This window comes from Lepisosteus oculatus, chromosome 25, assembly GCF_040954835.1.
Source record: "Lepisosteus oculatus isolate fLepOcu1 chromosome 25, fLepOcu1.hap2, whole genome shotgun sequence".
Classification (NCBI taxonomy): Eukaryota; Metazoa; Chordata; class Actinopteri; order Semionotiformes; family Lepisosteidae; genus Lepisosteus; species Lepisosteus oculatus.
In genome coordinates this window covers 9,679,276-9,706,427 of record NC_090720.1, presented here as the reverse complement: position 1 = coordinate 9,706,427, position 27,152 = coordinate 9,679,276, and the positions used below count along the sequence as shown (strand labels likewise).

At 47.2% G+C, this 27,152-nt stretch overlaps 2 protein-coding genes and 1 long non-coding RNA gene across 6 annotated transcripts in view; 1 reads left to right on the top strand and 2 right to left on the bottom strand.

Annotated features, from left to right (window-relative positions):
• The window catches only part of LOC102694327 (keratin, type I cytoskeletal 9-like), a 46,688-nt gene extending 36,781 nt beyond the window's left edge, over window positions 1-9,907 (bottom strand). Inside the window, exons 1-2 of one of the 3 annotated variants that reach the window (XM_069183959.1) lie at window positions 9,570-9,907; window positions 5,031-5,172 (exon numbers count right to left, since the gene is read on the bottom strand). In XM_069183959.1, the coding sequence (XP_069040060.1) occupies window positions 5,031-5,079 (49 nt within the window). In that variant the 5' untranslated portion in view covers window positions 5,080-5,172; window positions 9,570-9,907. The remainder of the gene's footprint in view (window positions 1-5,030; window positions 5,173-9,569) is intronic. The other 2 variants (XM_069183961.1, XM_069183960.1) reach the window with 2 other exon arrangements.
• Window positions 9,908-11,582: 1,675 nt separating this feature from the next.
• LOC138225099 (uncharacterized) lies at window positions 11,583-15,552 on the bottom strand. Its single transcript, XR_011183671.1, has 3 exons — window positions 15,431-15,552; window positions 14,540-14,798; window positions 11,583-11,715 (listed from the first exon to the last, which is right to left on the bottom strand). It is a non-coding gene; the product is annotated as an uncharacterized lncRNA (long non-coding RNA).
• A 610-nt stretch (window positions 15,553-16,162) lies between these two features.
• On the top strand, window positions 16,163-20,142 carry uts2b (urotensin 2, beta). Of its 2 annotated transcripts, none has more exons than XM_069183773.1 (5): window positions 16,163-16,365; window positions 16,641-16,768; window positions 17,377-17,505; window positions 19,007-19,050; window positions 19,467-20,142. In XM_069183773.1, exons 2-5 carry the CDS (start codon window positions 16,663-16,665, stop codon window positions 19,578-19,580), a joined length of 393 nt encoding a protein of 130 aa, XP_069039874.1. In that variant the 5' UTR covers window positions 16,163-16,365; window positions 16,641-16,662; the 3' UTR covers window positions 19,581-20,142. The 2 variants fall into 2 exon arrangements, with proteins under 2 accessions (XP_069039874.1, XP_069039873.1); XM_069183772.1 differs by having other exon boundaries at window positions 16,518-16,768.
• Window positions 20,143-27,152: the final 7,010 nt, after the last annotated feature.

Genomic DNA, 27,152 nt, shown 5'->3' with positions numbered 1-27,152 from the left:
AGAGAGTCAGGACCTCGGTTTTACGTCTCATCCGAAGGACGGCGCCTGTTTACAGTATAGTGTCCCCGTCACTATACTGGGGCATTAGGACCCACATGGACCGCAGGGTGAGCGCCCCCTGCTGGCCCCACTAACACCTCTTCCAGCAGCAACCTTAGTTTTTCCCAGGAGGTCTCCCATCCAGGTACTGACCAGGCTCACACCTGCTGAGCTTCAGTGGGTTGCCAGTTGTGAGTTGCAGGGTGATATGGCTGCTGGTATGAGACGGGGGAGGAGAAAAAGGGACGAGGCCCACGCACGCACAAATGAAAACGGGTGACGGAAGCGTTTTCGGCTTCTGTGCAGCTCAAGCAGATACGCTTCCTGCTGCCGATTTTAACTCCAGGCACGTACGGGCACAGAGAGCTCTATCTAACGGGAGGCAGGCTGCAATATTGTAAGGATTCCCTGCATCCGATACGGAGAAGCGTGAAGATGAAGGCACAAGGGAAACCTGAAGCCTGATCGCAGCAGATCTTAGAAGCTGAGCAAGGCAGAGGTCCCCCACCCTACTCTAAGGAAAAGCAGGCTGCTGCACTAAGTGGTGCTGGTTGCCCAGTGCCTGCAGGGGGCGCCCTTCTCTCTGAAACGAAAGCCCCAGTATGCTGACAAGGGACAGGGTGCTATCGGATGCATCATCATCAGGATGAGATGTTAAGCCACAGACCTGACTACTTAGTCAATAAAGATCAAGGGGCAGTTTGGAGAGTGTGACTCCTATATTTGAGCCAGCAGCCATATCACCTTGCAACCCTAACTGGCAGCCCACTGAAGCTCAGCAGGCGTGAGCCTGGTCAGTACCTGGATGGGAGACCTCCTGGGAAAGCTAAGGCTGCTGCTGGAAGAGGTGTTAGTGGGACCTTACCCAGGGGTCTGTGTGGGTCCTAATGCCCCAGTATAGTAATGGAGACACTATACTGTTAAAAGACGTTGTTCCTCAGATGAGACATAAAACCGAGGTCCTGACTCTCTGTGGTCGTTACAAATCCCAGGGTGTTTCTCGAAAAGAGTAGGGGTGTTACCCCACTGTTCTGGCTAAATTTCCCCATGTCCTTTACCAATCATGGCCTCCTAATAATCTCCATCTCTGAACTGGCTTCATCACTCTGTTCTCCTTCCCACTGAGAGCAGGTGTGTGGTGAGCGTTCTGGAGCATCATCCAGGTGGGGCTGCATACTGGTGGTGGAGGAGGGGATCCCCATTACCTGTAAAGCACTTTGAGTGGAGTGTCTAAAAAAGCTCTATACAAGTGTAAGGAATTATTCATTATTAATATACTGGCCGTAACTCAATCGGGAAGTCATGCACTGTGCTGTAATTCAGTGGAGGACAAAGTGGGTCCAATCCTATATGGGAATCACTTTAGGATGAGAAGTGCTATAACTAATGCAAGGAATTATTAATGACTCTGTGCCCGATGTCCAGTTGGACTGTAAGGGTGAGAATACACAGGGATTCTCTATATCCCACACCAGGATTGTAAAAACAACTACAGTGCCTACAATGACTGTACACAGAGGGACAGGCAGGATTCTGATAATCCTATGACAGGCAGAAACTGGGACTGGGAGAATGGAAATATTTGGCACTTTCTTCGTTTCAGTCCACTACCCCCGGCTTTGACATGGAAACCCTCCGTCACTCAGTGCCGTTCGCGCAAGGAGAAACAGGAAAAGGAAGCAAAATTCCCCCGAGACTAACCACTAGATCCGAGTTGGAAAGGCAACTGCAAAAACACAGATGAGAAAGATAACCCAAAGACATTCTTCCAGCAACAGGACAAGTTAAAGGAAGGAAATGCAATAATCAAGCACATTCATAGAGCGCTAACTTTTCATCTCCCTTGCTAAGCATGCTGATGCTTTTGAAGAATCCTGCACTCGGGGTAGCAAACCCCCCTCTCATGTGCAGAGCCTGAAAAGAGCTGGATATTCCACAGGGAGTCTGGGCACGTCCTTGCTGCCCCCCCCCTTAGATCAGAAGGAATGCAACTGGAGCTGCTATCAGCATGCGAGAGCTTATCAGCCGTGCCCAGACAGTGCCCACCGCACACGGGCAGGGCTGGGCTGCTCCTGGAGCCGGTCTGGCTGGCTGTGCGGCGCTCGTCCCCGGACCGGTGTCAACACAGCCCCCTTCTTTCTGCTCGCGCACGCTTCCTGTCCGCGATCCCAGCTCCCGCTGGGCCCCAGCCCGAGGATTTGAGTCACGGAGAGCGTTCCATTCACGTCTACAGCGATTCTCATGAATCGAAGAGGATAAGACGGGCAGCGTCAGGTTTGAACTCCAGAGCTGCTCTCTGAAAAGGACTCACTGAGCCATTGGAAAATGGGGGCATGCTACGTTTTAGGATAAACGATAACTTGCAATATTGAACAAAACTTACTGATTTTGTCATTAGGATTTTGATATTATTATAATAATAGTATCAATATGACCAATATTGATATTAGTTGCTGCCTTGCAGCGCTGGGGACTTGGGTTCAATTCCTGGGGTGCCATCTGTGTGGAGTTTGCATGTTCCCCCGGAGTTTGTGTGGGTTTCCTCCCCACAGTCCAAAGGGATACTGACAGATTGATATGTGCCATGTCAATATATAATTGGCCCTGCTGAGTGCGTCTGAGTCTGTCTGCCCTACGATGGACTGACGTCCTCTCCATGGAGTATCCTGCCTTGTGTCTGCTGCTTGCTGGGATATGCTCCAGCGGGCCAGTGACCGTGGTTAGAAAAGGGACAGATATTAAAATTGTAATCCATTCGAAAAATGATCAAAAGTGCGCTTTATTTTAACTGAAGAATCACTAAGAAGGTCAAGGAGCCAGCACAAACACACCAGTATATAGCAGCTCAGATTTTATCATCACACAGGCCTCATACCTGTAGAGCAGAAGTGATGTGGGGGAAAACTGACAACGACATTTGAGAAACACTCATTATACAAATCACCGTAATTCTATCAATCATAATAAAACATCAGAATTACATGAAGATTAAATCAAATTCAAATTTAATGGTGAGAAGTGTTTACTAGGAGGTTACGCAAAAGAACAAACATTTTAAACGGATTGCTAAATTGTGACTCAGGACGTGGATGGTTTTCATTGTTTGGAAACACAAACTGAAATCCCAGGTCCTTTATTATGGAAAACTATGACCAGCTCCCCCAAACCCAGACTCTTCAAGGGTAAATCTCAGTTCTGTTTTTATCTTATCAGCAAGCCTAAACACAGCCTTATAAAGGCATGTTTCTAGAAATCAAAATACCCCAGCAATTAGAACAGCAAGAAAAAGGTCACAAAAACAAAAGAGGCCCATCTAGCCTGTTTGGTAGTTACTAGTTAATTGATCAAAGGATCTCATACAACTGTTTCTTGAAAAACTTGGCTGGACATCTTGATTCATTCATCCACAAACCTTGTTAAAAATCACCTCCGACTTGTCCAATTAGATTTAAAAAACTTTTAAAAAAAACCTTAAAATGATCCACTCCTCTCTAGGTGGCTGCTAAATCACAAACTCAAAGATACTCACCCAGAGAGGGTCTCATTTTGTTTGGGAAGTTTAATCTGGCTGTGAAAGACAAAACCCACCCTTTCCGAGACAATGCTCAAGGACACCAAGTCTCTCGTTTCCAGAGATATGCAGTGAAAAGTAAAGGAATTCAGTAGCCTGGGGGAGTAGATACCTTCTAAAAAACACCTGCCTGTCCAGAGCATTATCTCAAGACACCTGCTAAAGCCTACACACAGAGACAGACCTCAAGATTCGAATTCAAAGAGCTATTATTGGCAGGAAAGCTGAAGTACAGTGTCTGCAAAGCAATGACAATTAGCAGAACCTTCAGAACAATACAATCATTTGACTCTCCCTCTGCTGCTCGAGCTGTGACAGGAGATCACAGACTAGATGGCCAGGTCTACCGCGTTTCCTCCCCCAGTACGACTGGAAGCTGATGTCCGATTCTGGCAGGTGTGGGAATTATGCGATTTGACTGGTTGTTTTGGGGAAGAACATTTCTCTAAATACCGAGTACTTCTTACAATGCTGCAGAACATACACCTCTGTCTCTGCTTCTTTCTGCTGGCAATAGGAGGATAGCTTGTCCACTCTGGGCGGCCAGGTGGTGGTCACTAAGCCTGTACATCATCAGGGTCTTTTTCTCCCGAAAGACACTTGGCCAGTGTGAATTTTCTTGTTTAGGGCCTGGTAGCTTTCCAGTTTGCGCGTCTTAATGGGTAACGTACAGTAGCTTTGCTGGTGTAGTAATTTGACACACTGTCTGCCAAGAAACACAATGCAAGTGTCCCGCAGAGGAGATACAAGAGTCACAAGCCAAGAAATGAGAACAAGCGGAGGTCTCCTTAAATCACAGCAGAATACGACACCTCCACACGATTTGCAAGGAATCTCCTGTATGTTATTAAAGACAATGCGACTGACACACACCCAGATAATCAATTCAATAAAAACACTGAGGTAAACAAGTTTCTTCTTAACCTCATTTAACCACATTTCCTCTGAAATCTGAATTTATGATCCCAAAATGATTTAAACCGTATTGTACTGAAGCAAAGGAAGGGTGTATGCTGCCTTTTGTCTATGGCCATCACACAACCCAACATGTCAAAATTACCTGACATACTCCAGTTCAGAAAAAAAAAACAGCCAATGACGAAAACTGAGGATAATGATCAAGAGACAGGAATGGAGGAAGTTCAGGAAGGCGATGCTTTTACAGGACATGAAAGGGCCCATCTGACCAGGCTGGGAGTTAGTAGCTAATTGACTAAGGATCTTATCCAGTGGTTTCTTGAAAGAAGCCAGGGTTATCAGAGTCAATAACGTGGCTGGATCAGATGTTCCAGCCTCCCACAACCCTTTGTGTAAAGTGGCGTCTCCTGCTCTTGCATGGACAGCTGTTAAGGCCTGACTTACATGAGCCATAGGACACACAAACACACACCAGCAATATGGAGACTGGAGTGAGGCTTACCTTCCTGGACTCGCGGCAGGTGAGACTGATCAATCTCCAGCTCAGTCATGGCTGCAGCGCCCCCTACCAGCTCCACGGTGAGCAGTCACAATGCCATGGCTACCACGGGGGGGCGCTGGCGCATACAGCAGCAGATCTCTTCCTACGAGGAGGGAAAACAGGTTGATCAGGATCGGACTGGCCAATCATTGTGCTCACGCAGGCCTAGAATTTTAGTTGCTTTCAGGAATCTGCACTAGGACCGTGGTTCAATGTGGTCATGTTGTTAACTGATTGCTATTAAATTTACTTGGCCTCTAGTAAATTGAAACCACTACTGGTATAATAATGAAAAAACACTTTGAGCAGTTCACAGTACAACTACCATAGTGTATGATATTTATACCACTCTTTGTGGTGTTGCAAGAACTACCGACAGAGTTTTGCAGAAGAAAATAGATCAGGCACTATGATCAGCCTTATAATTCACTGAAGAAACTTTAATATCCCTGATCTCTCGTTTTCAGAGTTAACACTCCGTAGCCCGTCTTCATCAGATCTCAGAAGCTCGGCAAGGCTGAGGTTTAGTTAGTACAGGATTGTAAGACCAGGGACACTGTGCTGAAGAAAGTGCCGTCAGTCAGAGGAAAGATCACAAGGCACTTCGTGTAAGAGAAGAGGTGGTAAAACCGATTGCCTGGCTACATACAATTCTGGGCTTACACAACTCGGCTCACAAGAAGTCGCCCCTTAATTTAAATGGTGGAGCAATTTCTCACTTCTCCACCAGATCTGCCCTATAGAGGGATAGAGGAGCCCTCGGAGCTGAACGACTGTCACGCACCACCCATAGGCAAAACGTTTTGGGGATGCAAGAAATTATACACAAAGTACTGTGGCAAGATGGGTAAACTCCATAACTGCAGAAGTGCTCATAGCATGAGAGGGTCTGTCTATAAAGCAATCCGAGTTCTGGAGAAGAAAACCATCTTCAATGTAATACCAGGCCATTGTTTCCAGAGGGCTTTCTGTGGTGACCTCCTGGACTGGCTGATCAAGTAACACTGACCTAAGCACAGCTGCACCATCCTTTCAGAACAGCCTTCTCTAGTTTACAAGAGCCTTTCGTTACGTATGAAACTTAAGGCAGGAAAAACAGGAAAGCGAGAGCTTACTGCATTTCCATCTCACATCATACCTGCTGTGCACCATCAAGCAACAGATTACAAAAAAGGAGCTTACTGACTCTTAGTGCACCCGTGCATTAACAGCTAAAGTTTTGTTTCGGGGATTTTTTTCAGTGGATCCTGACCAAGAGTTTAAGTCAAGCTCCCTTCCGTAATTACAGTTATTGTGCTGGATGGACATGACGTACAGGTCATGTTTCAGCTCTGAAAGATGGCATGTGCTTTTAAAAGCCAATACCTTTTAAACAAGTAGGAGAGACCCACTAAACATCACAACCAGACTGAAGCTGGCCATCAAACCTTAAATATTGCATATATATTCAGAATTGTTCAGCTCACTTTTTATGGTTGAACAGAGGCTCACTGGTGTTTTTGAAGCTGTTGGGCACAAGGAATACGATGCAACATGGGTAGTGTCACCATGACATTGAAAATCTCTCTTGCGGAAATATACATTGTTCCATGGAAAAGAAATCACATTTTTCAGGACATATTCAATTACAATTTGGAATAAACTAAGTAAATTCTTAATTAAGTCTGCAACAAACACATACTGCACAATATTATCAAAATAAGTGCTAGGTTGTTTTACATACTGTCATGACTTAGAGTTGATCAGTTCTCTCCCACTCCTATGAGCCTTGATCCAAGACAAGCGTATTAACTCCCCACCCTCTAATAACATTCCACAGCTAAGAGCGGAGATGCCCCAAAGGTTTTCATATGCATCTCTCTCCAACTTCTCAGGAATTACTGCGCTACTGATGCCAAAACAGGCTTGCTGGCTGACACTTCTATGGAGAAACGTGCATTCACGTTCACAGTTAAATTCCTCAAGACACAAAAACGACACACACACGCACAAAAAAAAGAAACAGTGAAGACGAACAAATTTGACCTTGAAAAAACTCTTTTGCCACCTTTGCCCCTCCTGTGGTCTCCAGCCAGGGAAAGAAGAGAGACTCAGCAGGGGGTGGGGCTGAAGGACACAAGGTGTTCATCGAGCCGAGCATGGCATCATTGAGCAGGTCATGACAACAGTCTTGAGGGTTTGTGTTGGCGTGTGCTCTTCAACAGTACATCCGTGTGCTCCCTTCCAGCCTATAATTACTGCCAGGTGCCGAATTGCTGCAAGTGCTCCAAGTGTTGGGAGGTTGATGACTTAAATGTTATAATATAACACCTGCTGACCAGGGGCTATCCAGGATCAAGGATGACCTATTCCTATGCCAGCCAACTGTAGAAAGACAAGTATTTCACACAATAATAGTGCATACCCACAATAATTATCGGGGATGACAAAATGTAACTTTTTACAGAAATCTGACTGCCTATGGAAATTAAAAAAACCACAACTATTTTTTTTGCTGTGTATGACCAAAACTATATAGCGTATTTGAAAAGCAAAGGCAGTGAAATGAATTGAAAAGAGCAAGATCTCCTGTAGCAACATGTGCCCAGCACTTCAATGTGTTAAATATTCACTGAGAATTATTAGGAGCTGCCCATTCAAGTTTTAGATATTTGATTAAAATCGGCACACAAAACAAAGCTGGGTGATTTAACCGACACAGACTGATCGTTACTTAAGCTACTGTGACCACAACACCTCGTGATAGCTGCACAGTAAAGATCTTAGATACTGTTATACGATAATTACAGACATTAGAACATCAGGAGTTACCTAAACACTACTGTAGATGTATAGATCACTTCTATCTTAATAGGAACAACACCAACATGACCGAATGCAATATTTTCCCCAAGATACTAAGGACTAAATATTATCCTTCTCCACGGGACACAGGCAAGAAAAGGGACACTGCTGTGTTTGGGTCTGCTCCGTTTTGTGCCTGGTGTTGTGCAATAGTGATCCGCTTCAGCAGATGCCCTTATCCAGGGTGACTCAGTGGCACACAGTCAACACAATAATGATTGTAATTAACATCCACAATAGCAGGACAAACAAAACCAGTAACACAATAACGCAAGGAAAATGCAGTCAGTTACACAGTGCAGTAAGCACTGCTACCAGGTCGTATTTAGGTAATTCAATAAAATAAAGCTCAGTACAGACAAGTGGTTATAAATGAGTACAGGGGATCAAACCAGCAGTGCAAGAAGAGCGATTGGTGCGCGCTGGGTATAAGACAGGAGAAATTAGAAAACATGATCAGGGACGTGCACCCTTTGGTATTCAAGCTCTGCTGAAAAGTGTTTGCAAATGAACTGCAAGCGCTCCAGGCGTATAATAATCGCGTGGACTTTAAATGCCCCACGATAAAACGCACATTTGCTCTTAAATGGAAAGTGCCGATTCGGGAATAGAAAACCTTAAAATTATGACCAATTTTAACTTGACCATCGATTTCAACACCTGAGCATGGTCGTTCCCTGGCACACTGATCGAAGCGAGTTCCGGAAGAGTCTTTTCCAGACTCAAAGCGGAGATTTAAAACACACGGACTCGCTGCCTCAACAAACGAAAGCGACAAAAATCAGTACAATTTAAACAGGAAGGCGTTTGTTCTCATGGAACTTTTTTACAGATTTCTCTCTTGAATTAGTAATACGCCACTCCCAATGTTCAGGCTTCGTTATACCTTAAAAACACGAGTCAACACTACATTATTTGCAAAAATTAAATATTTCATGTATGACAGGACAAGAAGGAAGCAGAGCACAAAGAATCAGCCAGAAACCAGACTCGCGTGTGATTAAAGTTTATTTTAATGCGGCATTTATGCCAACATACAGTGCATGTTTTCCCCATTCAACACTGAGCATTTTTAGGTCTTATATTTTGATTAAATTGAGCTCATCTGACAAAAACTAAATCGAAATTAAAGTTACTGTCAAAATGCAACAATTGTCGCCTTAAACAACACAAACACGATCACGAAAGCGCAGCGTCACAACATATCGACAGCCTCCCTTCGGTCCGTTTTCTAGAAGAGAATACAGACATTTTCAGCAGTCTGCCCGAAACTTGGACATGTTTGCGGGCTACACTGTCTTTCCCTCTTCCCTATCCCGCATTCCTCCTCGCTCCCGGGACAACCGAGCCGGCTGGCTCTCCACCTTTCCCAGACTCCACATCTCCACAACCGTCCCCAGTCCCGAGGCACGGGAAAGTAAGGACTAAAATCTGAGCAGAGCTCTGTTTTCTACGTCTTTAATTCTTAAACACACACACACACAAAGCAAAACGTGCATTTCAAAAGTGCAACATTTGTCCCTATTGTTTTGCGCAGCTCAAGCACTTAAATCACGCTTGCGACCTCAGCCGTTCTGCAACTTTTTAACGCTCAGTTGTCACAAGCTCCGCGGCGTGCAAAGAGCAACTAGCTAACTTCACAACCAATTTTTTTACCTGAACAAGACGATAGCCGCGCAACCAGAATGTCTTCGCTGGCGGGTTATTTGTCCCTTTTCTTGAATTGTATTTTTTCTCTCCTCCTGCTCGTCAGCGGTGTGCCGAGTCTCCTTTTGAATGACTCCTCGCGAACCCAGCCCGGACCTCGGTGCCACACAGCCCCCCGAGAGCTCCTCCCGTCCCAGATTGTCAATGAAACACAACGCGCACCAGCTGGGGCCCGGACGGCAGCCCAGGGCGGACAAACTTCTCCTGCAGCGACTTGAATTTCACGCCCCGCCCGGCGCCGGCCGCGAAGCTCTAATCAGCTGGCGGTCGGGAGCACTTCTGGAAAGTTTCGGTTTGAGTTCGTCTGTTAAAGACCTGGCAGGGGAACCAAACAGCCCACAGGCCATAGAAAAAATGTGAAAAAAAGTGAAGCAGCGGTTTGCGCTCCGCAGTCTTGATGAAGCGCTTTGAGAAGCCACGTTTAAAGGCGCTATATAAAATAAAGTTTATTATTATTATTATTATTATTATTATTATTATTATTATTATTAATCAGAGGGTCGCGGGTTCAAAGTCGCCATGGCAGATAATGTACAGAGTAAAATAACGGGATAAAATACTCTGGTTAAGAAACTGGGCACAGCTCTGTTGAAAAAGTTCTGTGGTCGTGGAAAAATCAGACCACCACGACGTACTCTCTCGACTTCTTTCGTTGGCCGGTCATTAGTGGTTGAAATCTCCTGTTCATCTCTAACCAGTCGTCGAAGAACCCCAGAAAGCCCCGTTCATTCAGCCGCTCAAGCAATGTCCGTTTATTTTTCGGTGATCTCAAAGCGAAAGGAGTACCCCGCCGTGATTCGAATCGGTTTTGAACAGTAAGGCGGCACAAAGTGTCGAGTCCAACAAGTCGGCTTTTACATGTGAAGCTTTTACGTTTCCGCTCATGCTCTCAGTGGGGAGGAGAACAGAGCGATGAAGCCAGTTCATGGATGGGGATTATCAGGAGGCCGTGAGCGGTAAAGACCAGAGGAAAATGTGGTCAGGACACCGGGGTAACTGCTGGTTACATCTCATCCGAAGGACGGCGCCTTTTGAGAGTCTAGTGTCCCCGTCGTTATACTGGGGCATTAGGACCCACACAGACCGCAGGGTGAGCGCCCCCTGCTGGCCCCACTGACACCTCTTCCAGCAGCAACCTTCGTTTTTCCCAGGAGGTCTCCCGTCCAGGTACTGACCAGGCTCACGCCTGCTTTAGGTTCAATGGGCTGCCTGCTGAGAGTGCCAGGGTGACAAAGCCGCTGGCGAATTTATCTTTAAACTAAATGAAATAATACTTTAAAAGTATTATCCTTGGAGTAAGAATACAACAGACATGCAACAGATAAAATAGTATTATTCATACAGGAGACCCAAAGGACAAAGATCAGAGTCATAGCTGTGCTAATAAAATGCTTTCAAAATCAATCTACAGCCTACTATAATGCATGGTACCACAAGTCTGTTCCAAGAGCTTAACCAAAAAAAAAACAGTTTTCTGAGGTTTCTGCGCCACCTGCTGGTTCACAAAAATAAAACCTTCCTTTTACTATAGAACACAGAGAGCACTGCACTATGCACTTGGAGAGTGTAAAAATGCAACACAGTTTACTCAACTACAACTTGAACACCTTTGGTGTAAAGAAGTAATTACTTTTAAAAAAACCCAGATAGGTCTATCACCTCTTTTACCAGCCCTGCTGTACTGCGTACTGCAACACTAGTTAAATAAAACCTAGTTTTACGTTTAGACTCCTGCTATGAGGCGTTACTGTGGGGGGTAACAGCACAGCAGAATGTTGTCATTGTCTGCAACCATCATTTTCCTTGGGGTATGAATGCTGAAATAGTCATGTTACCTCAGTCAGGAAGCTACCCTCCTCCATAAACTGAAGCTTAGGTCCTTTTCCTGCTCTGATCGTAAGATATCATCGGGTGCAGGTGCAGTATGTGGCTCTGCGGGGGTATGGTAAGACTGACCTGTGGAAGGACACAAGCACCTCTCCTTGGGACAGGGCTGAATCCGGTTAGTGAGGGCTGATCCAAGTGCCTATTCCAGACCCCCAGGATGCCAGGTGAGACCACACCCTAGACAGGACACCAGTTCATCACAGGAAACCTGGAAACACGCAGGGAGAAACTAAGATATAATCCTCTTTTCTGCACTTAAAACACCCCAGTGAGCTAACTGCTTATTCTCTATAACCGGTCTAGCTCAGAAAACATGATTTAGATCTGTGGCTAACTCCTCCTCTGTGACAGAGTTTGTGGAGTATCCTTATCTATCTCTGCCTGCCTGTTGTATGCATCTTCAGCAACCCACTCCTCACTTTCCTCTTCAACTCTATCTGATCCACTCCTCACTGCCCTGTGCAATGTCTCCAGCCCTCTCTGATCCACTCCTCACTGCCCTGTGCAATGTCTCCAGCCCTGTCTGATCCACTCCTCACTGCCCTGTGCAATGTCTCCAGCCCTCTCTGATCCACTCCTCACTGCCCTGTGCAATGTCTCCAGCCCTCTCTGATCCACTCCTCACTGCCCTGTGCAATGTCTCCAGCCCTCTCTGATCCACTCCTCACTGCCCTGTGCAATGTCTCCAGCCCTCTCTGATCCACTCCTCACTGCCCTGTGCAACCTCTCCAGCCCTCTCTGATCCACTCCTCACTGCTCTTTGCAACCTCTCCAGCCCTCTCTGATCCACTCCTCACTGCCCTGTGCAACCTCTTCAGCCCTGTCTGATCCACTCCTCACTGCCCTGTGCAACCTCTCCAGCCCTGTCTGATCCACTCCTCACTGCCCTGTGCAACCTCTCCAGCCCTGTCTGATCCACTCCTCACTGCCCTGTGCAACCTCTCCAGCCCTGTCTGATCCACTCCTCACTGCCCTGTGCAACCTCTCCAGCCCTGTCTGATCCACTCCTCACTGCCCTGTGCAACCTCTCCAGCCCTCTCTGATCCACTCCTCACTGCCCTGTGCAACCTCTCCAGCCCTCTCTGATCCACTCCTCACTGCCCTGTGCAACCTCTCCAGCCCTCTCTGATTCACTCCTCACTGCCCTGTGCAACCTCTCCAGCCCTGTCTGATCCACTCCTCACTACCCTGTACAACCTCTCCAGCCCTCTCTGATCCACTCCTCACCGCTCTGTGCAACCTCTCCAGCCCTCTCTGATCCATTCTTCACTGCCCTGTGCAACCTCTCCAGCCCTCTCTGATCCACTCCTCACTGCCCTGTGCAACCTCTCCAGCCCTGTCTGATCCACTCCTCACTGCCCTGTGCAACCTCTCCAGCCCTCTGATCCACTCATCACTGCACTTTGCAACCTCTCCAGCCCTCTCTGATCCACTCCTCACTGCCCTGTGCAACCTCTCCAGCCCTCTCTGATCCACTCATCACTGCACTTTGCAACCTCTTCAGCCCTGTCTGATTCACTCCTCACTGCCCTGTGCAACCTCTCCAGCCCTCTCTGATTCACTCCTCACTGCACTTTGCAACCTCTCCAGCCCTCTCTGATCCATTCTTCACTGCCCTGTGCAACCTCTCCAGCCCTGTCTGATCCACTCCTCACTACCCTGTACAACCTCTCCAGCCCTCTCTGATCCACTCCTCACCGCTCTGTGCAACCTCTCCAGCCCTCTCTGATCCATTCTTCACTGCCCTGTGCAACCTCTCCAGCCCTCTCTGATCCACTCCTCACTGCCCTGTGCAACCTCTCCAGCCCTTTCTGATCCACTCCTCACTGCACTTTGCAACCTCTCCAGCCCTGTCTGATCCACTCCTCACTGCCCTGTACAACCTCTCCAGCCCTCTCTGATGACCGTTAGCTATCCTCTCTTTATTACCCAGTGTGAATTTTGCAGGAATAAATACTTAACATGATCCACCTTATTATTGGGTGCAAACAGTTTGCATAATCCGGAACAAACTATACATCCCCAGTCCCTGTCTTTATTCTACTTAGCTCCAATTTTGGATACCGCTGTTAACGCCAGAGAGTTAAAAGCACAGCTCCCATTAGCCACCTACTCCAGTCATTAAGGTCCTTCAGAACTCTTTTCATAGCCTGTGGACTGTTTCTTGTGAACACTGCTGCACAGATCGAACTACTCAGAAGCAGTCAGGTCAAAACCTCCACACTGCTTCTGCCTTGTCTTGCCCTGGACACCTCTTCAGATGAGCCCAGCAGATTCAAGATTCAAGATTTCTTTATTTGCCATATACCACAAGTGTATTGCAATGCTTACTCATTCAGCTGTACCCAGTAACATAATGGAGAAAACAATATACAGTATATAGGCACAAATGACAAACAGACCTGGACAATAAATTTAGATAATAGACATTATAATACAGCCAAGACAGGACATAGTGCAAACAGTGCAGTACCTTAAAATGCAGGTGCTAATTTGAGCTGTTTATGATGCGGACTGCTTGGGGGAAGAAACAGTTTTTGATTCTGCTGGTCAGTGTTCTGATACTGCGATACCTCCTACCAGACCCCAGGGGTGAGAACAGATCGTGGCCTGGGTGAATTGGGTCCCGAAGGATAGCTCGTTTGGGAGAACACATTTAATGACATGAGTTATTCGCTTCTATCTAGACTTAAAGGAGTTTTGGCTTTTTGTCGACTTGGGACCCATCAGAAAGAAAATCTCAGTATGTTTTGGAAACCCCATAGGTCTTAGGCACCATCTAGAGTCACAATATTTGTATGTTTTGAGCATCAGCAGTTCACTCAAAGCCTTCACTGTTGCTTCATGTTATAACAATGTTGACTTACAACAGCTTTGAATTATTTCCTGGCAGTTCTCTATTTTTCACAACAAATATTTACTTCTAAGCTTTTACTTTTATGGATGCATATACAGTATAGTTGTAAAATGCGAGAGATTAGCCCCAACAGCACTTAATATTAGCTGCTCACAATAACACAGTGATTAGCTACCTCGCAGTGCTGGGGTCCTGTGCTCAGTTTTGGACCTGGGGTGCTGTCTGCGTGGAGTTTGCACGTTCTCCTTATGTTCTGGTGGGTTCCCTCTGGGTGCTCCGGTTTCCTCCCACAGTCCAAAGACAGGTTGTTTAAGTGAACTGGGTCCTGCCGAATCTGTGTTTGTCCCGCCCTGCGATGGACTGCTGTCTGGTCCTGGGTGGCCCCCGCCTTGAGCCCAGTGCTTGCTGGGATAGGCTCTGGCCCCCCTTCGCCCCTGAATTGGAAGAAGCGGAGCGAAAACGAGTTCCATCATTTCTGTATGTATACCCGCATCCCTGAGTTACCTTCATCATTGCTAAATAAAAGACACTCCTTTATCCTCCCAGCTGCATTCAACCGACTTGATGTTAGTCGGTTAGACATTCGTTTCCAGATAGCCCTCGGCGCTTCAAAAAGAACTGAACCCGAGTTCAGGAGGGGGTTGAGAGGGACGTGAGTCGCCCCTACCTGCTAAAATAAATTTGTTCACCGCAGCGCCTGGGCTCTGTCTGCCGCTGCTACAACACACATAAATAAGCGTTTATGGCACCTCTTAAAAAAAAATAACAGCGAGTACAAACGGAGAGCGAATCACTTAGGCTCATTCACAGGGCCACATTCATTACATTTTTATAGAAGTCCCTGACAGGTATAATACCTCCTTTCGACTTTAACGTGAAATGTCAGGCCGCTGTGTCAGCCGGTTTCCATTTATTAAATTAAAATAACCTTTCACTTCTAATAAGATGAAAATTACACATTCAAGCTTTCACGCAGTAGCGCGGCCTCCTGCAACCCAATTATTCAAGCGAGTAGCAGGAGGAATACGGTGTTCTCAAAGAATGACGAAATAGTGCTGTAACGCACCTGTGAACAACATCGTGAACGCCATTTATCGGTGCACCACAGAGCTGTAAACGGGAAATTTACAATGGTAATTGAAGTGAAATAAATTAGACACAGCCCTCTCCCCTACAGAAGCGCGTAACGCAACGTAAATCCCAGAATTCCAAGTCGAAAAGCTTGCAAATCGAGTCAACTAGTTTGTCTGGGTAGCGCGAAGATTTTAATGTTGCTTCCTTTAACTAAAACTTTTTTTGTCACGCTAGGGTCACTCACTGACGTATTTTAGTCGTAGTGTGCCAATGGCTAAGGTTAGCATTCATGACAAGGAAAAACGTTTTCCCAATATAGTATTAATATGATACTAGTTTCAAATTTGCCACACGACTAGCGAAGCGATTACAACAGGGGGATTTTCCTTTTCTTCTCCCAGCAAAACATTTAGAAAATCTGTAAAAACACACCTGCAAATTCTTGCTTTTTAAAGTCCCAATAAGGTGCGGTTAGCTCAAACAGCCCATACTTGGAACAACAAAAAACTTTCTGGTTGAGACCTGTAATGTCTCATTCCTATCTTTACACCTTTCGTGTTTTACCCTTCCTTTCTTAAAATGCGGAGCAAAGTGTGTTTCTTCGTTCTTGAAATACTCTTTCCAAAAGTCTGGGGCCCAAATTTGGCTCCCGGGTCACTCAAAACGATCCTATTCTCATTTGTAAGCTTTCTGGCCTTGTGTTTCCTATCTCTAGTCTTCAGGGGCCGGCTCAAATCTGCCCAAAAGCAAGTTCCAGGACCTGCGGACCAGTGGGTATTGATGGCTACCCCGTTTCCAAAGCTCAGCTCCTCTCTGTGAAAGCAGTGCGCTGCACACCTGCGTTTGGCTGAAAATTTATGAACTCAGTAAAAAAACAAAACAAAATTACAGGCACAGCGATAAAACAACCAGAGACCGGGGACAAGGGTGAGTCTCGTCCTTATTTACTTATTCATTCATCCGGTTGTGTATTTATGAGCAAAAGCAGCTGTAAAAAACAGAATATAGACGTAAGGGTGGGGGGGGGGGGGGTATTTTCGAAGGCAGGATGGATGAGGATATTTGCGCTCGCACGGTAGGAGGGGTATATAAATCAGGAGGGAGAGCGAGAAGGGGGCACATCAGACTCGGGACGCTGGAGAGGAGAAGTCGCCAAGCAAACGAAAATCTCCGACAAAGGTCCCTGCCGCACTGCCTCCCAGCTCTCCCCCGTGAAGACCAGCCATGATGGGCAAGCTCCTGCTGTCCTGGGCCCTGCTGCTCACCGTGTCCTGGCCCGTCTTCGCCCACCCCATCACAGACTCAGCCGAGATGTCCTACTCCGGGCCGGGTGAGTGTGACCAGCTGGTAACAGCCACAGGCTGACCCGGCACTCTGGCAGGGCAGCCATCCCAGCAGGCAGAGAGGGCTCGGGGGAGTTGACCGCACCAGAACTCCTGTTCGTAACGATGGACCTGTTGCTCAGTCTGCTGGGTGTTACAGGTGCTGCGGTGCATTTATCGTGTCCTGCAAGCAGGCGATTTGCCAAAGCAATGAGGAGGGGGTATGGGATGGCTGGGTAGCACAGAAAGCAAAGCAGGCTGCTTTGTAAACTGTGCTTTGCCCCCAGTGAGGGCACATTTTGATCTCTCGCACTGAAGAAGCTCAGAACGAGTTAAGAGGACAGAACAGCATTTGTTTGGCATTTGTAAGCCCTGCTGAGAAGAAACATTTGTTCTTTTGAACAAAAGAGAGGCTCCCAACACAGTGTTGTGGCCCTTCGGTCTTGTTTTGTAAGTAGCTAACTGAAAGATCGCAGTGCATCTCCTCCAGCAGCACAGGTGGAAGAACTGTTGCCTGTGTGGATGTTCTCTTGAACTGTAGTCGTGCCTCCTTCCTCTTCAGTCCTCAGTCTGTTGCACGGGCTGAATCGAGCGTGGCGGCGGTCTTTTCTTGCAGTGTCGGTGGAGGAGAGTCGTGTGGTCAGCCCAGACGATCTCAGCCTCTCGGAACAGGCCTTCCTGTCCCAGGGCAGCCCAGCTCTAGGCTACTCTTCACTGCCAGCCGCTGATATCGTCCGGGATGGAGGTAAGAGCTTCTAGATCTGCATTATAGATCTGTACCATACACAGTATATATCTGGTTGTTGTTATTATGGGCGGCACGGTGGCACATTCATTAGCGTTGCTGCCTCTTTGTGCTGGGACTCCGGGTTCAATTCCGGACCTGGAGAGGTGTCTGTGTGGAGTATGCATGTTCTCTTTCCTCTGGGCGCTCCAGTTTCCTTGCAGGGTCAAAGACATGCTGGTAAGTTAAGGGGCTTCTGGGAAGGCTGGCCCTGGTAGGTGTGCTCTGCCATGGACTGGTGTCTGGGCTGGACCCTGCCTTGTGCCTTTGCTTGCTGGGATAGGCACTGATCACCCAACTCCCTTATCTGTCTTTCTAAATTGTAAGAAAAATTATCATTATTGACTTCTTTTTGCATCTTATGCAAGTACAATCTTTTTTTTATTTGTTAATGGGTTCATGTTGTGTTAAATGCACTGCATTATTCATTGTGTCACAGCCTGCAAATTTCCCATCTTTGACAATATATAAGCACTGAACAGCTCTTGAGCCAGAGAGAGTACAGGGTGCTTTTCAGGGTGCAACCAGTTATAACGCTCCTATAGCGTGTCAGTTTGATCCATTACGTTGTTTTGGACCTGCAGGTACTAATGTAAACCAAACATAGCTGCTGAGAATGCAAAGTATGTTACTGTGCCCTATTTTGCATGAATTTGCAGACACTGAAGTGAAATATCAAATATTTTGCTTTTTAATGGAATATGAAATATTTTTCTTTTCCTTCAGTACAGTCTGTGTAACAGCCTTTGGCTCATCAAGCCTTGAACAGAAGAATAATTTGACTAAACCTGGGCGTGGGCAGGAATTAGCATTTTTAAATGTATGCAAAAAAAAGGAGGACTGAGATCTCTGCTATCCCTTTTTGAGAAGATCTTCTGTTCATTCCAGAGAGTCAGGTATAACTACACTACTAGTGTCGAGAGGTTGTACCTACGTAGTACAGTCTGCTGTGAAAGAGTAGGAGAATGAATTAAGGAGTCTTCCCTTTCTTACCCAGTGGGAATGGAATAGCCTTTATCATTGCCACTGCTTATATGTGCATGCCTGCTGTCTACATCCCAGTGATGGTCACCTCTGGCTGTTATGTTTTTACATGAGCTCATGTAAGACACAAACTGAATGAGCCCACGATTCCCCAGAGCCAGGATTGAGAATCACAGCTTTAGGGGTGCAAGATCTCTCAAGGTTGTTTCCCGATATCGTATTTCTTGTAATCTAAAGCATAGTTGGGTTTTTTTCATGCAGTGCTCCATTTCTTTAATCTACCAGCGGCGCAGTTCATGCTGTGAGCGCTGGCTCTGTTATGTCTGCATTTTAAGAAATCAAATCTAATTATTCAAGTCATTACACTGGAGAGAAAAATTTCATTATGCGGTAATAATGCATTAATGACAGTGCTCATTCATTGTACAGGAGAAGTAAATCTCTCTTTCTCTCCCACTTCCTCCCTGTTCTGTCGCAGGCCTCAGAACAACGGGGTACGTTCCTCGGGAAGCTGTGAAAGAGGTAGGCACCGACGTCTTTGCAACGTTGAAGGATCCTGTTTCCGAGTTACAGAGCTTCTCATATTTTTGCAACTGAGCAGCAATATCGTGTTGCGCATGTGTGTTACAATGTATGATCACAGAGCCCCAAATTACTGAAATTAGCAGACTCCCTGTACAAATAAAGAGCACGGGACAAAATACCCAGCTCAAAATGGAGCAGACACAAACACCCTGGCGTTCGGTTCCTTGTGCAACGACAGTCTTCCGATGCAGAAGCCTGGTATTCAGATTGCAGGTGTGCAGTTACAGCAGTAAGCGAGAGCTGGACAGCTATGTTATATGATGCTAATCGTGGGAAGGCAAGGGATTCTGATCAGGCCAACACGAGGTGCAGGGTTTGGCAGAGGACTGACTGTCCCGAACGCTCCCTTCCAGGTGCTGCTGGAGAAACAGAGCAGAGTGCCCCCGCTGAGCCGCTTCCTGGGAAACAGAAAGCAGTACCGGAAGAGAGGAAACACCTCCGAGTGCTTCTGGAAGTACTGCGTCTGAGGCCTGCTGCAGACACACACACACACACACACACACACACCTCAGACGGCAGACTCGACTCAGACTGACACTTCATGACCCATCCACCAGCAGTTAATTGGTGAAGTTAATTGGCATCACGTTTTTTGACATGACCAGCAACGGGCACACATGTCCCGGGCGAACCGACACAGAGGTCCAAGCGGATGCAAGGACCAACCAAACGTTGTTTTAGAGCAAACAGAGCCACACTGCAGGACCCCAGTCTCACGCGGGCTCAGACAGGTTAAAGATGCTAACCCCTGGCTGAACTCTATCATACCACCCCGACACACCCTGAACCGATCAGACATAAAACTGAGCTTTGCCATGTTTGCCTTCTAGTTTTCCAGGACTCTTTTCAAAGTGCAAGTTTTGTCTTTTTTATGAATTGCTGGTGTTCCCAGGCCATCGTTTTTTTTTTTCTGTAGAAGACAGGCACACACACAGGCAGGAAACGAATCTCCCTCACTGCCGTTTTATAACGCCGATGACCAAACTGTACATACTGTACGGACAAACTTACAGTTCCTGAACCCACTGCTATGGGGGGTGCTGAATTGTACGTTGAATATGAATAAAGCTTTATGTTTTGAAAAGCTCGGATGTTGCTTTTCTGGTTTGAAGATGGTGTGTCTGGGAGGCGGAGGACAGGGCCTCTCGGTGAAAAATCAGCAAATAGTTTCCTGACAACTGCAGTCTCACCATTCTTTCAGTGCTCTAATTGTCTGGATAAATCATGTGCTTGTTTTGGGAGACCTCCTATTCTTTAGCAGCTGAGCCTTGCTTCAAGCCCGTCAGAGCCACAGTACCTTAAAAGAAAACGTCATTTCTATAGGCCAGCTGATAACTAAATCAGCCAGGTGAATCTGATCTGAAGCATGAATGCGAACCAGGGGTGAACTGACTGTGGGAGATCTCCAGCTGTGAGTGCACAGGGGTGTGTGCTTGTGGGATTCTCCTCTTTTAGTGTTTGTTTTCTGGGAGGTGGGGGGGCAGCAGGGAGTCAGAAACTGCTGTTTTTTAGATCGGGGTCTTTTGGGGAAAGTGCAAGGTCTACACCCCGACAAAAAGGATCAGTGCCATAATAATGATAAAGAACTGAGCATTTTATTAGGATACAAGCCCTGACAACAACGGCATGCGCTGGAAAAGTAATATCTCGAGACATCGAGTCGGGTTCTTGAGGGTTTCCGAGCTGGATTCACGATTTTGTTACACAAGCAGTGGAACTGTCACCTGAGGGGGGGGGGGGGGCAGGACATTTGAGTGGGAGCAACAGGAAGTCTAGAAGCGGTTCAGGGTTAGAGTGAACTCTGACCTCTCGGGCATCATCCCGCCTCGCTCCTTATCCACGTAGCGGGAAGGAGAACCGGTACCTGGGGCCCTCCAAGATCCTCCTGTTGGCGTGAGCAAGAGAGAAAAAGGGGTCAGAACTTGATTACAGTTCCACACTGTAACGCCTCTGCCGCTGTCCAGATCATCATCCAGACATCAGATACGGCCTGATGATGGAATAATAAGCGAGCCTGAAGGCCCCCTGTGGCTTGCGCAGTACTGGTACGTGAATCAGAGTGGTTGAGCTCTCCAGCTGGTCATGCTGTGGGCTGCGGTCATAACCTGACTGTAACCAGGACTCCTTGAGTGGGGGCACACAAGTGGCTGAGCATGACCAGGGTTCGGTGGGGTCAAGACAGACCGGGAATCCTGGTGTTGCTGTGCAAAACTCCTTTGGTGGCTGCATCTGTCCCCGATTGGATACAATTCCACTAGGGGGCGCTGTCGGAGACCAGAGAATAAAAAGATGGGTGGCCCAATGGTTTCAGGAGGGGATTTTTCAGAAAAAAGATATGTTCTGATTGCTAAACATTGATTGAAGGTGAATGGCAGGGACACCAGAGGCTACTGTCACCTATGACAGATTAAAGGTGACAGACATTAAAGGAAACAGATATGCACTTTCATGGAGTTTAGCACTGCTTGTGAAAGACAGCAGGTTTATCATGAGAGTCTGTGACAGTTCATTGATCTTCACCTCTGGTCCCAGAGATCCACAGGGTTTTCTGTGGGGAGGGGTGTGTCTTTAAAATTTGTGCTGGAAGTTCTTGGGGAGCAGAGGCAGTAGTAGTAGTAGTGCTGGATCTCTGGGACTAGAAGTGAGGATCATGGCTTTACATAAACATCCTTTACAATCTAGACACATTTCTACATTCATTTTTTTTATACCATGCAGTAAACCTGCAGTTCACATTTCCTGATGGATTCCTCATTAATAAGAACTCACCTGTCCCCGCCCTTCTGGGGGAGTGGCCTGTCCATGGACACGCCCAGCCGTGGGAGGTCCCTCTTCTCCAGGCTGTCGGAGCTGAGCCCCGCCTCTGGCACACCCTCCAATAATCTGTCTCCTCCAGCCTGTCCATCAAAAGAGTCCAGGGCTCTCAGTAGGCCAAGGAGCTGCAGGGGAGGGGCAAATGCAATCATTTCAAAAGTAGAGTGGAGTAAATATCCATGAGAGGACAAATTTTCCCAATTGGCTTCCCCAATTAGCCTACAAGTATTTTGGGCGACGGAGGGGGGGTGGGGGGGGAGATTGTAGGAGGAAACTGGTGCACCCGGAGAAAACCCGCACTAACAGAGGCAGAACATACAAACTCCACACAGATAGCAATCCAGGTCCAGCATTGAACCCAGGGCCCAGCACTGCCAGGCAGCAAAGCTAACCACTGCATAATCGAACATATTCAATATCAATACACCCGATTATACTCCTCATGGACGAGGACGATATTCTAATCACATTAGTTTACTGTAATGTAATACTGCAAATAAACACAGCACTCGATGAAGCTATCGTGCGAAGGGCTGCTGGCGGTGTAGTGATCTTCGGCCCTCCCCACCCCAGCAATGCGTTTTTTGTCGTCCATCTTTGAGATGACTCCCCAACGAAACCTCTGCAGCACGCGCTCGGCACCTGGCTGTTTGTGGTTGTTCGTGACCTCATGAGCTGGTCCTCTATTTCAGCCACAGGAAGCCAGGGGCAACTGGGCTGGCCAGCACCTCAGCAAGGGGGCATTGTACTGGGGTGGTAAGAAGAAAAACATTGAATTGCATTACATAGCAGAGCCTGACCCGGGTGTGAGTGTGCGTGTCCGTGTCTGGGTGTGACCTGCGATGGACCTGGTCCAGTGAGTATCCTGCGAGGCTCGCCGGGACGGGCCTCGGATCCCTGCGATCCTGTATCGGATTAACCCGTTAGGAAGTGGACGGCCGAAGGGAAGAATGGATAGATCCAATTCGGGTTTTACACTCCACTTCTGTGCAGGGGTATAAAAACAGCCCGGAAGCTTTTGTTTCGGTTGAAGGAGTGTAAAAGTGGACGCAGGGGACGGAGCCTTGCGCACAGTGGTGTGCTACTCACGCTGCTGGTGTAGACTGGACTGCGGCACTGACAATGGTGCGCTCCCAACAGGAACGACGGACAGACGTCAGACGTGCTTAAAACAACTCTTCTAGCCTAGATTATGCTGAAAAGTGCGATTGACCTGTGAAAGACCTTCTCTTAGTCCCTTGGCCTGCCCTGTGGCAGTGTACTCAAAGTGCTGAGGGAAGGTCTCTGGACTGGTACTGAAATCCTTATTACTGAACCACGCTGGCCTCTGTTCATGCAACACGCAATAGAAGTCCTACCTCGTGTGGTTGCCTTTTACCACTGGTGGCTCCAGTTTCTCCTCCTCATGAGTTTCAGCCCAAACAAGCAGCAAACCGCCAACACAGCGTGGCAGTTTTGAAGTAGTTCATGCTAGGGAGCTTGAAAACGAGCTTTCCTGAGCCGGTTTCCCGCCCGAACCGGTACTCTTTGACCTACCTCACTGAGAGTTTCCGACTGCAGTGGCTCGGCATGGCTCTGCCACACTGCCAACACAACCAGCCCCAGGGAGAACAGCAGCTTGCGTCTCATTTCTGGTCAGAGCGAGTGATCCCTCCACGCACACGGTGTTCACTGGAACAGGGAGAGGCAGCATCACAGTCTGCCAGCCGAATGCTCAGGGCTCCACCTTCACATTGCAGAGGCAAACTAAACTGACTAATTCAAACCACCTTCCCTGCCAACTGATTATTCCTCTGACAGCCCCCCCCCGAATTCAATCCTAAATTCTTAACCGACTTCATTAATTTCACAAAGGGAGCTGCACCAGCGTGTGTAATAATAATAATAATAATAATAATAATAATAATAATAATAATAATAATAATAATAATAATAATAATAATAATGATAATAATAATAATAATAATAATAATAATAATAATAATAATAATAGTAATAATAAACCTTATTTTATATAGCACCTTTAAAGGTGGCTTCTCAAAGCGCTTTACAGGATGACAACAGCAATAAATAAGAAGAGTATAACAATAAATAAGAAGAATACACAAGATAAGACACAATTACAATATATAGAGGAGACTGTGGAAGGTGGTACTAAGAAGAGCAGAGGGGTGAAGAATGGAACCAGTTCAGTAAAGGCTTTTCTGAAGAAGAGGGTTTTGAGTCTGGATTTGAAGGAGTTTAGAGAAGGTGACTCTCTAATATCCTTGGGCAAAGAGTTCCAGAGATTGGGGGCATAGCAGGAGAAGGCCCTGTCGCCCATGCAATGTAGACGGGCTTGGGGGACAGTAAGGAGGGCAGAATTTGAAGAGCGGAGGTTGCGAGGTGGGGAGTAGGGCGATAATAGTTCAGACAGGTACTGAGGTGCCAAGCCATGTAGAGCCTTACCGGAAGGAATTTGACTGGAAGCCAGTGCAGGCTGCAAAGGAACAGGTAAAGGTTTATTCCATACCGAAAGGAAAAGAAAAGAAACACAGCGTTCTGTCTGACACACCTGACACACTTGAAGAAGGCTCCACAGGCGAAACATGCCTCTTTTCTTTTCCTTTCAGTAAGGAATGAACCTGTACCTCTTCCTTAATTAATTTTACAGCTCCTCGCGGAGCTTAATTGTACTGCTCTGAGTCTCACAGTAATCCGGGAGAAAGAGGACTGTGCATGCGTTCAAACCAGAAGCCGCACTGAACCTGCAGCACTGTTAGCTTTGGCTGGAGGACCAATGGTTCTCTCCTTGACAATGTTGCACGCTGACCGGCACCTAGCAAGTCACAGGTGGCGCTGCTGCACAGTAAGCAGGCGAAACACTGTGCACCCATTGGAGGGAATCCCGATAACGGTCAACTAACCAGACCACAGACGGAGCAGGAGCCACTGAGAAGCTCATTCTGTATTTTGAGCAGAAGATCTATCCACCTTCCTAAACTTAAGACGTGTAGTTCCCACTGCAGGGACCAGCAACGTGCATTTTGGGCCAATACAATACTATGCGGTAGTCTAGATCAGTCCCTGTTATTAATGCCAGATGCCAATCTTGATACTTAGAAAACAAACATGCACATTCCAAGTACATCCAAGTCAATACTTTGATTTTTGCACTTAAAACAAAGCCCCTTCTCTCCTGTGCAACCGTGTTTATTGTCATAGTTTAGTGTTTTGTTTTTGGCTTAGGAGAGGCACATGAATTGTGAATGATGGAGAGAAAAACCTACTCAATCACCCACATCTGAAAAGAAATTACTGTAGAAGTCCCAATGCTACTGAAAGTCTAGTGATGTCAGGATGACCACAGGACTCCTTGGAGCACTTTGAGTTTCTATAAACTCTGTCCTCAAAACTCTGTTAACTTCAAAGCAGGACATCTCTGCTAAGTCAGACACGACTGCTTGATTACACAGCAGACAAATACTGGAATAATGAAAAATAGTCCTGTGATACATTTGTATTGTAGACAGTCATGGCTAATATGTTGGTACTGTTTGCAGCCCTTAATATGATAAAGCAACTGTTTTTAGTGATGTCAATAATCCTCTATAAATCTGAATTTGCAATGGCTCTTCGGATGACCGATGGTGAGCCATCGGAGGTGATGACGGAGACGGAGCCACCTTAGAACATGCACTGATCAAGACACCCGAAACGTTCTTGGACATCACCTCTAGCAGCCCCTTGATGCACCTCAGGAGACCGGCTGGAGATGCGCCACTTCCACTGCCTGGAGCGGAACAGTGTGGCCACCCCTTCGTCCACGAGCGCAATACGAATGCTGTGAAAGATCACCTTTGCCGATTCTAACAAGCCCTGATCAGAAAGGCGTGTCTCTTACCTCCTTCGCGGGGTGAGAGCTGGAGAGTCCTGCCTGGGACCGGGAGCCCTGGGCGCTATATAAACTCCCGTCATCCTCACCGGCCAATCGCATCCGCCGCTGCTCCCCCTAGCCAGCCGGAGCGCCGAGTCCCTCCGGGACGATTCCTCTGTTCCAACCCATCAACCCGCTGGCAGGTCATTATTCGGTCTCTTTTGTGTGGGTCCTGATCGTAAAACGACTCCCCCTCGATCTGCTTATGAGAACGAAGGGCAATAACGTCAACGAAGCCAGAGCGGGCCCCTGGGATTGCCCCCCCCCACCCCCCAGTCTGGGGGTCCAAGCAGAAACTCATCACGCACACAGGGGGTGGGTGGGGAGTGGGGCCAGCCGGGGGGGCTGTTCGGCGTTCAACGCCATCCTCCGTGGCAGGGAATTGCTCAGCTCCCCCACCACCTACCACCCACCACCCTGCTCTCTGCAGGGAGACGCAGAATTTGACGTTCTTCTCAAAACCTTCTCGAACCGCCCTGTTCGGCAGCTGAAAACTTCACTTGGGTTAATAAAGCTGCCTGAGAGGTCTAGCTGTCTCTTGAGCTAGAAAGGGGTCTCTGTATTTAAGATTGCCTGTACAAGAAGACTTACCTAAAAATAACTGTCACTTACTTTTGAGAACAAAGCGATGGATTTAGAAATGCCCTAGAGAGGAACAATATGATTTTCTGCCTTCTTTCAGATTTTTGTTTTCCTATTTTTTTCCTGACTAATTCATTAAAAGCATGCTACCCTGCTGTCCACGTCATTAAACCCGCCATTCCCCAAACAGCTTTATTTCCCGGGTTCCTGAAAAAACAGCATCTTAGGCTGAGTTTTCAACGGCGGGCCGAGGCCACTAAACTCATGGATGAGCAGGAGTGACGCCAGGCAGCTCTCTCATCAGCTCCACTGTTTTGATGACCTGCTTTTAAAACAGCAAATCAATAAACGATCTCCAGGTTTTGCTGTGCTTGTTTCTTTTTATTTTGCACAAAGCAATATCGTAATTTCAAGGCTCATGAAGTCGGGGGATATAAGCCTAGGGAGAGCTGCACAACATGAGCAAGGCTTCAGCGCCATACCACGCTGAGGGGACTTTTTGGAGAGTTGTTGTTACTGTCAGGGCCTCTGGTCCAGCCTAGTCCCCAGTTAAACCCACACTAACACACCCATCCATCCAATCTAGGGTTGCTGGGGAGCAAAAGTCTATCCCAGCAAGCAACTGGCACAAGGAAGGGTAGCTATGGATGGGACACAAGTCCATCGGAGGGCACACACAGCCATAGACATACACTCACACCAGGGCCGGTTTTTCCCAGAAAACTGG

Coding starts and splice junctions, on each gene's coding strand:
- uts2b (XM_069183773.1), top strand. CDS start 16,663: ATGATGGGCAAGCTCCTGCTGTCCTGGGCCCTGCTGCTCACCGTGTCC. Junction 16,769..17,376: donor GATGTCCTACTCCGGGCCGG/GTGAGTGTGACC, acceptor CTTTTCTTGCAG/TGTCGGTGGAGGAGAGTCGT. Junction 19,051..19,466: donor CTCGGGAAGCTGTGAAAGAG/GTAGGCACCGAC, acceptor GCTCCCTTCCAG/GTGCTGCTGGAGAAACAGAG.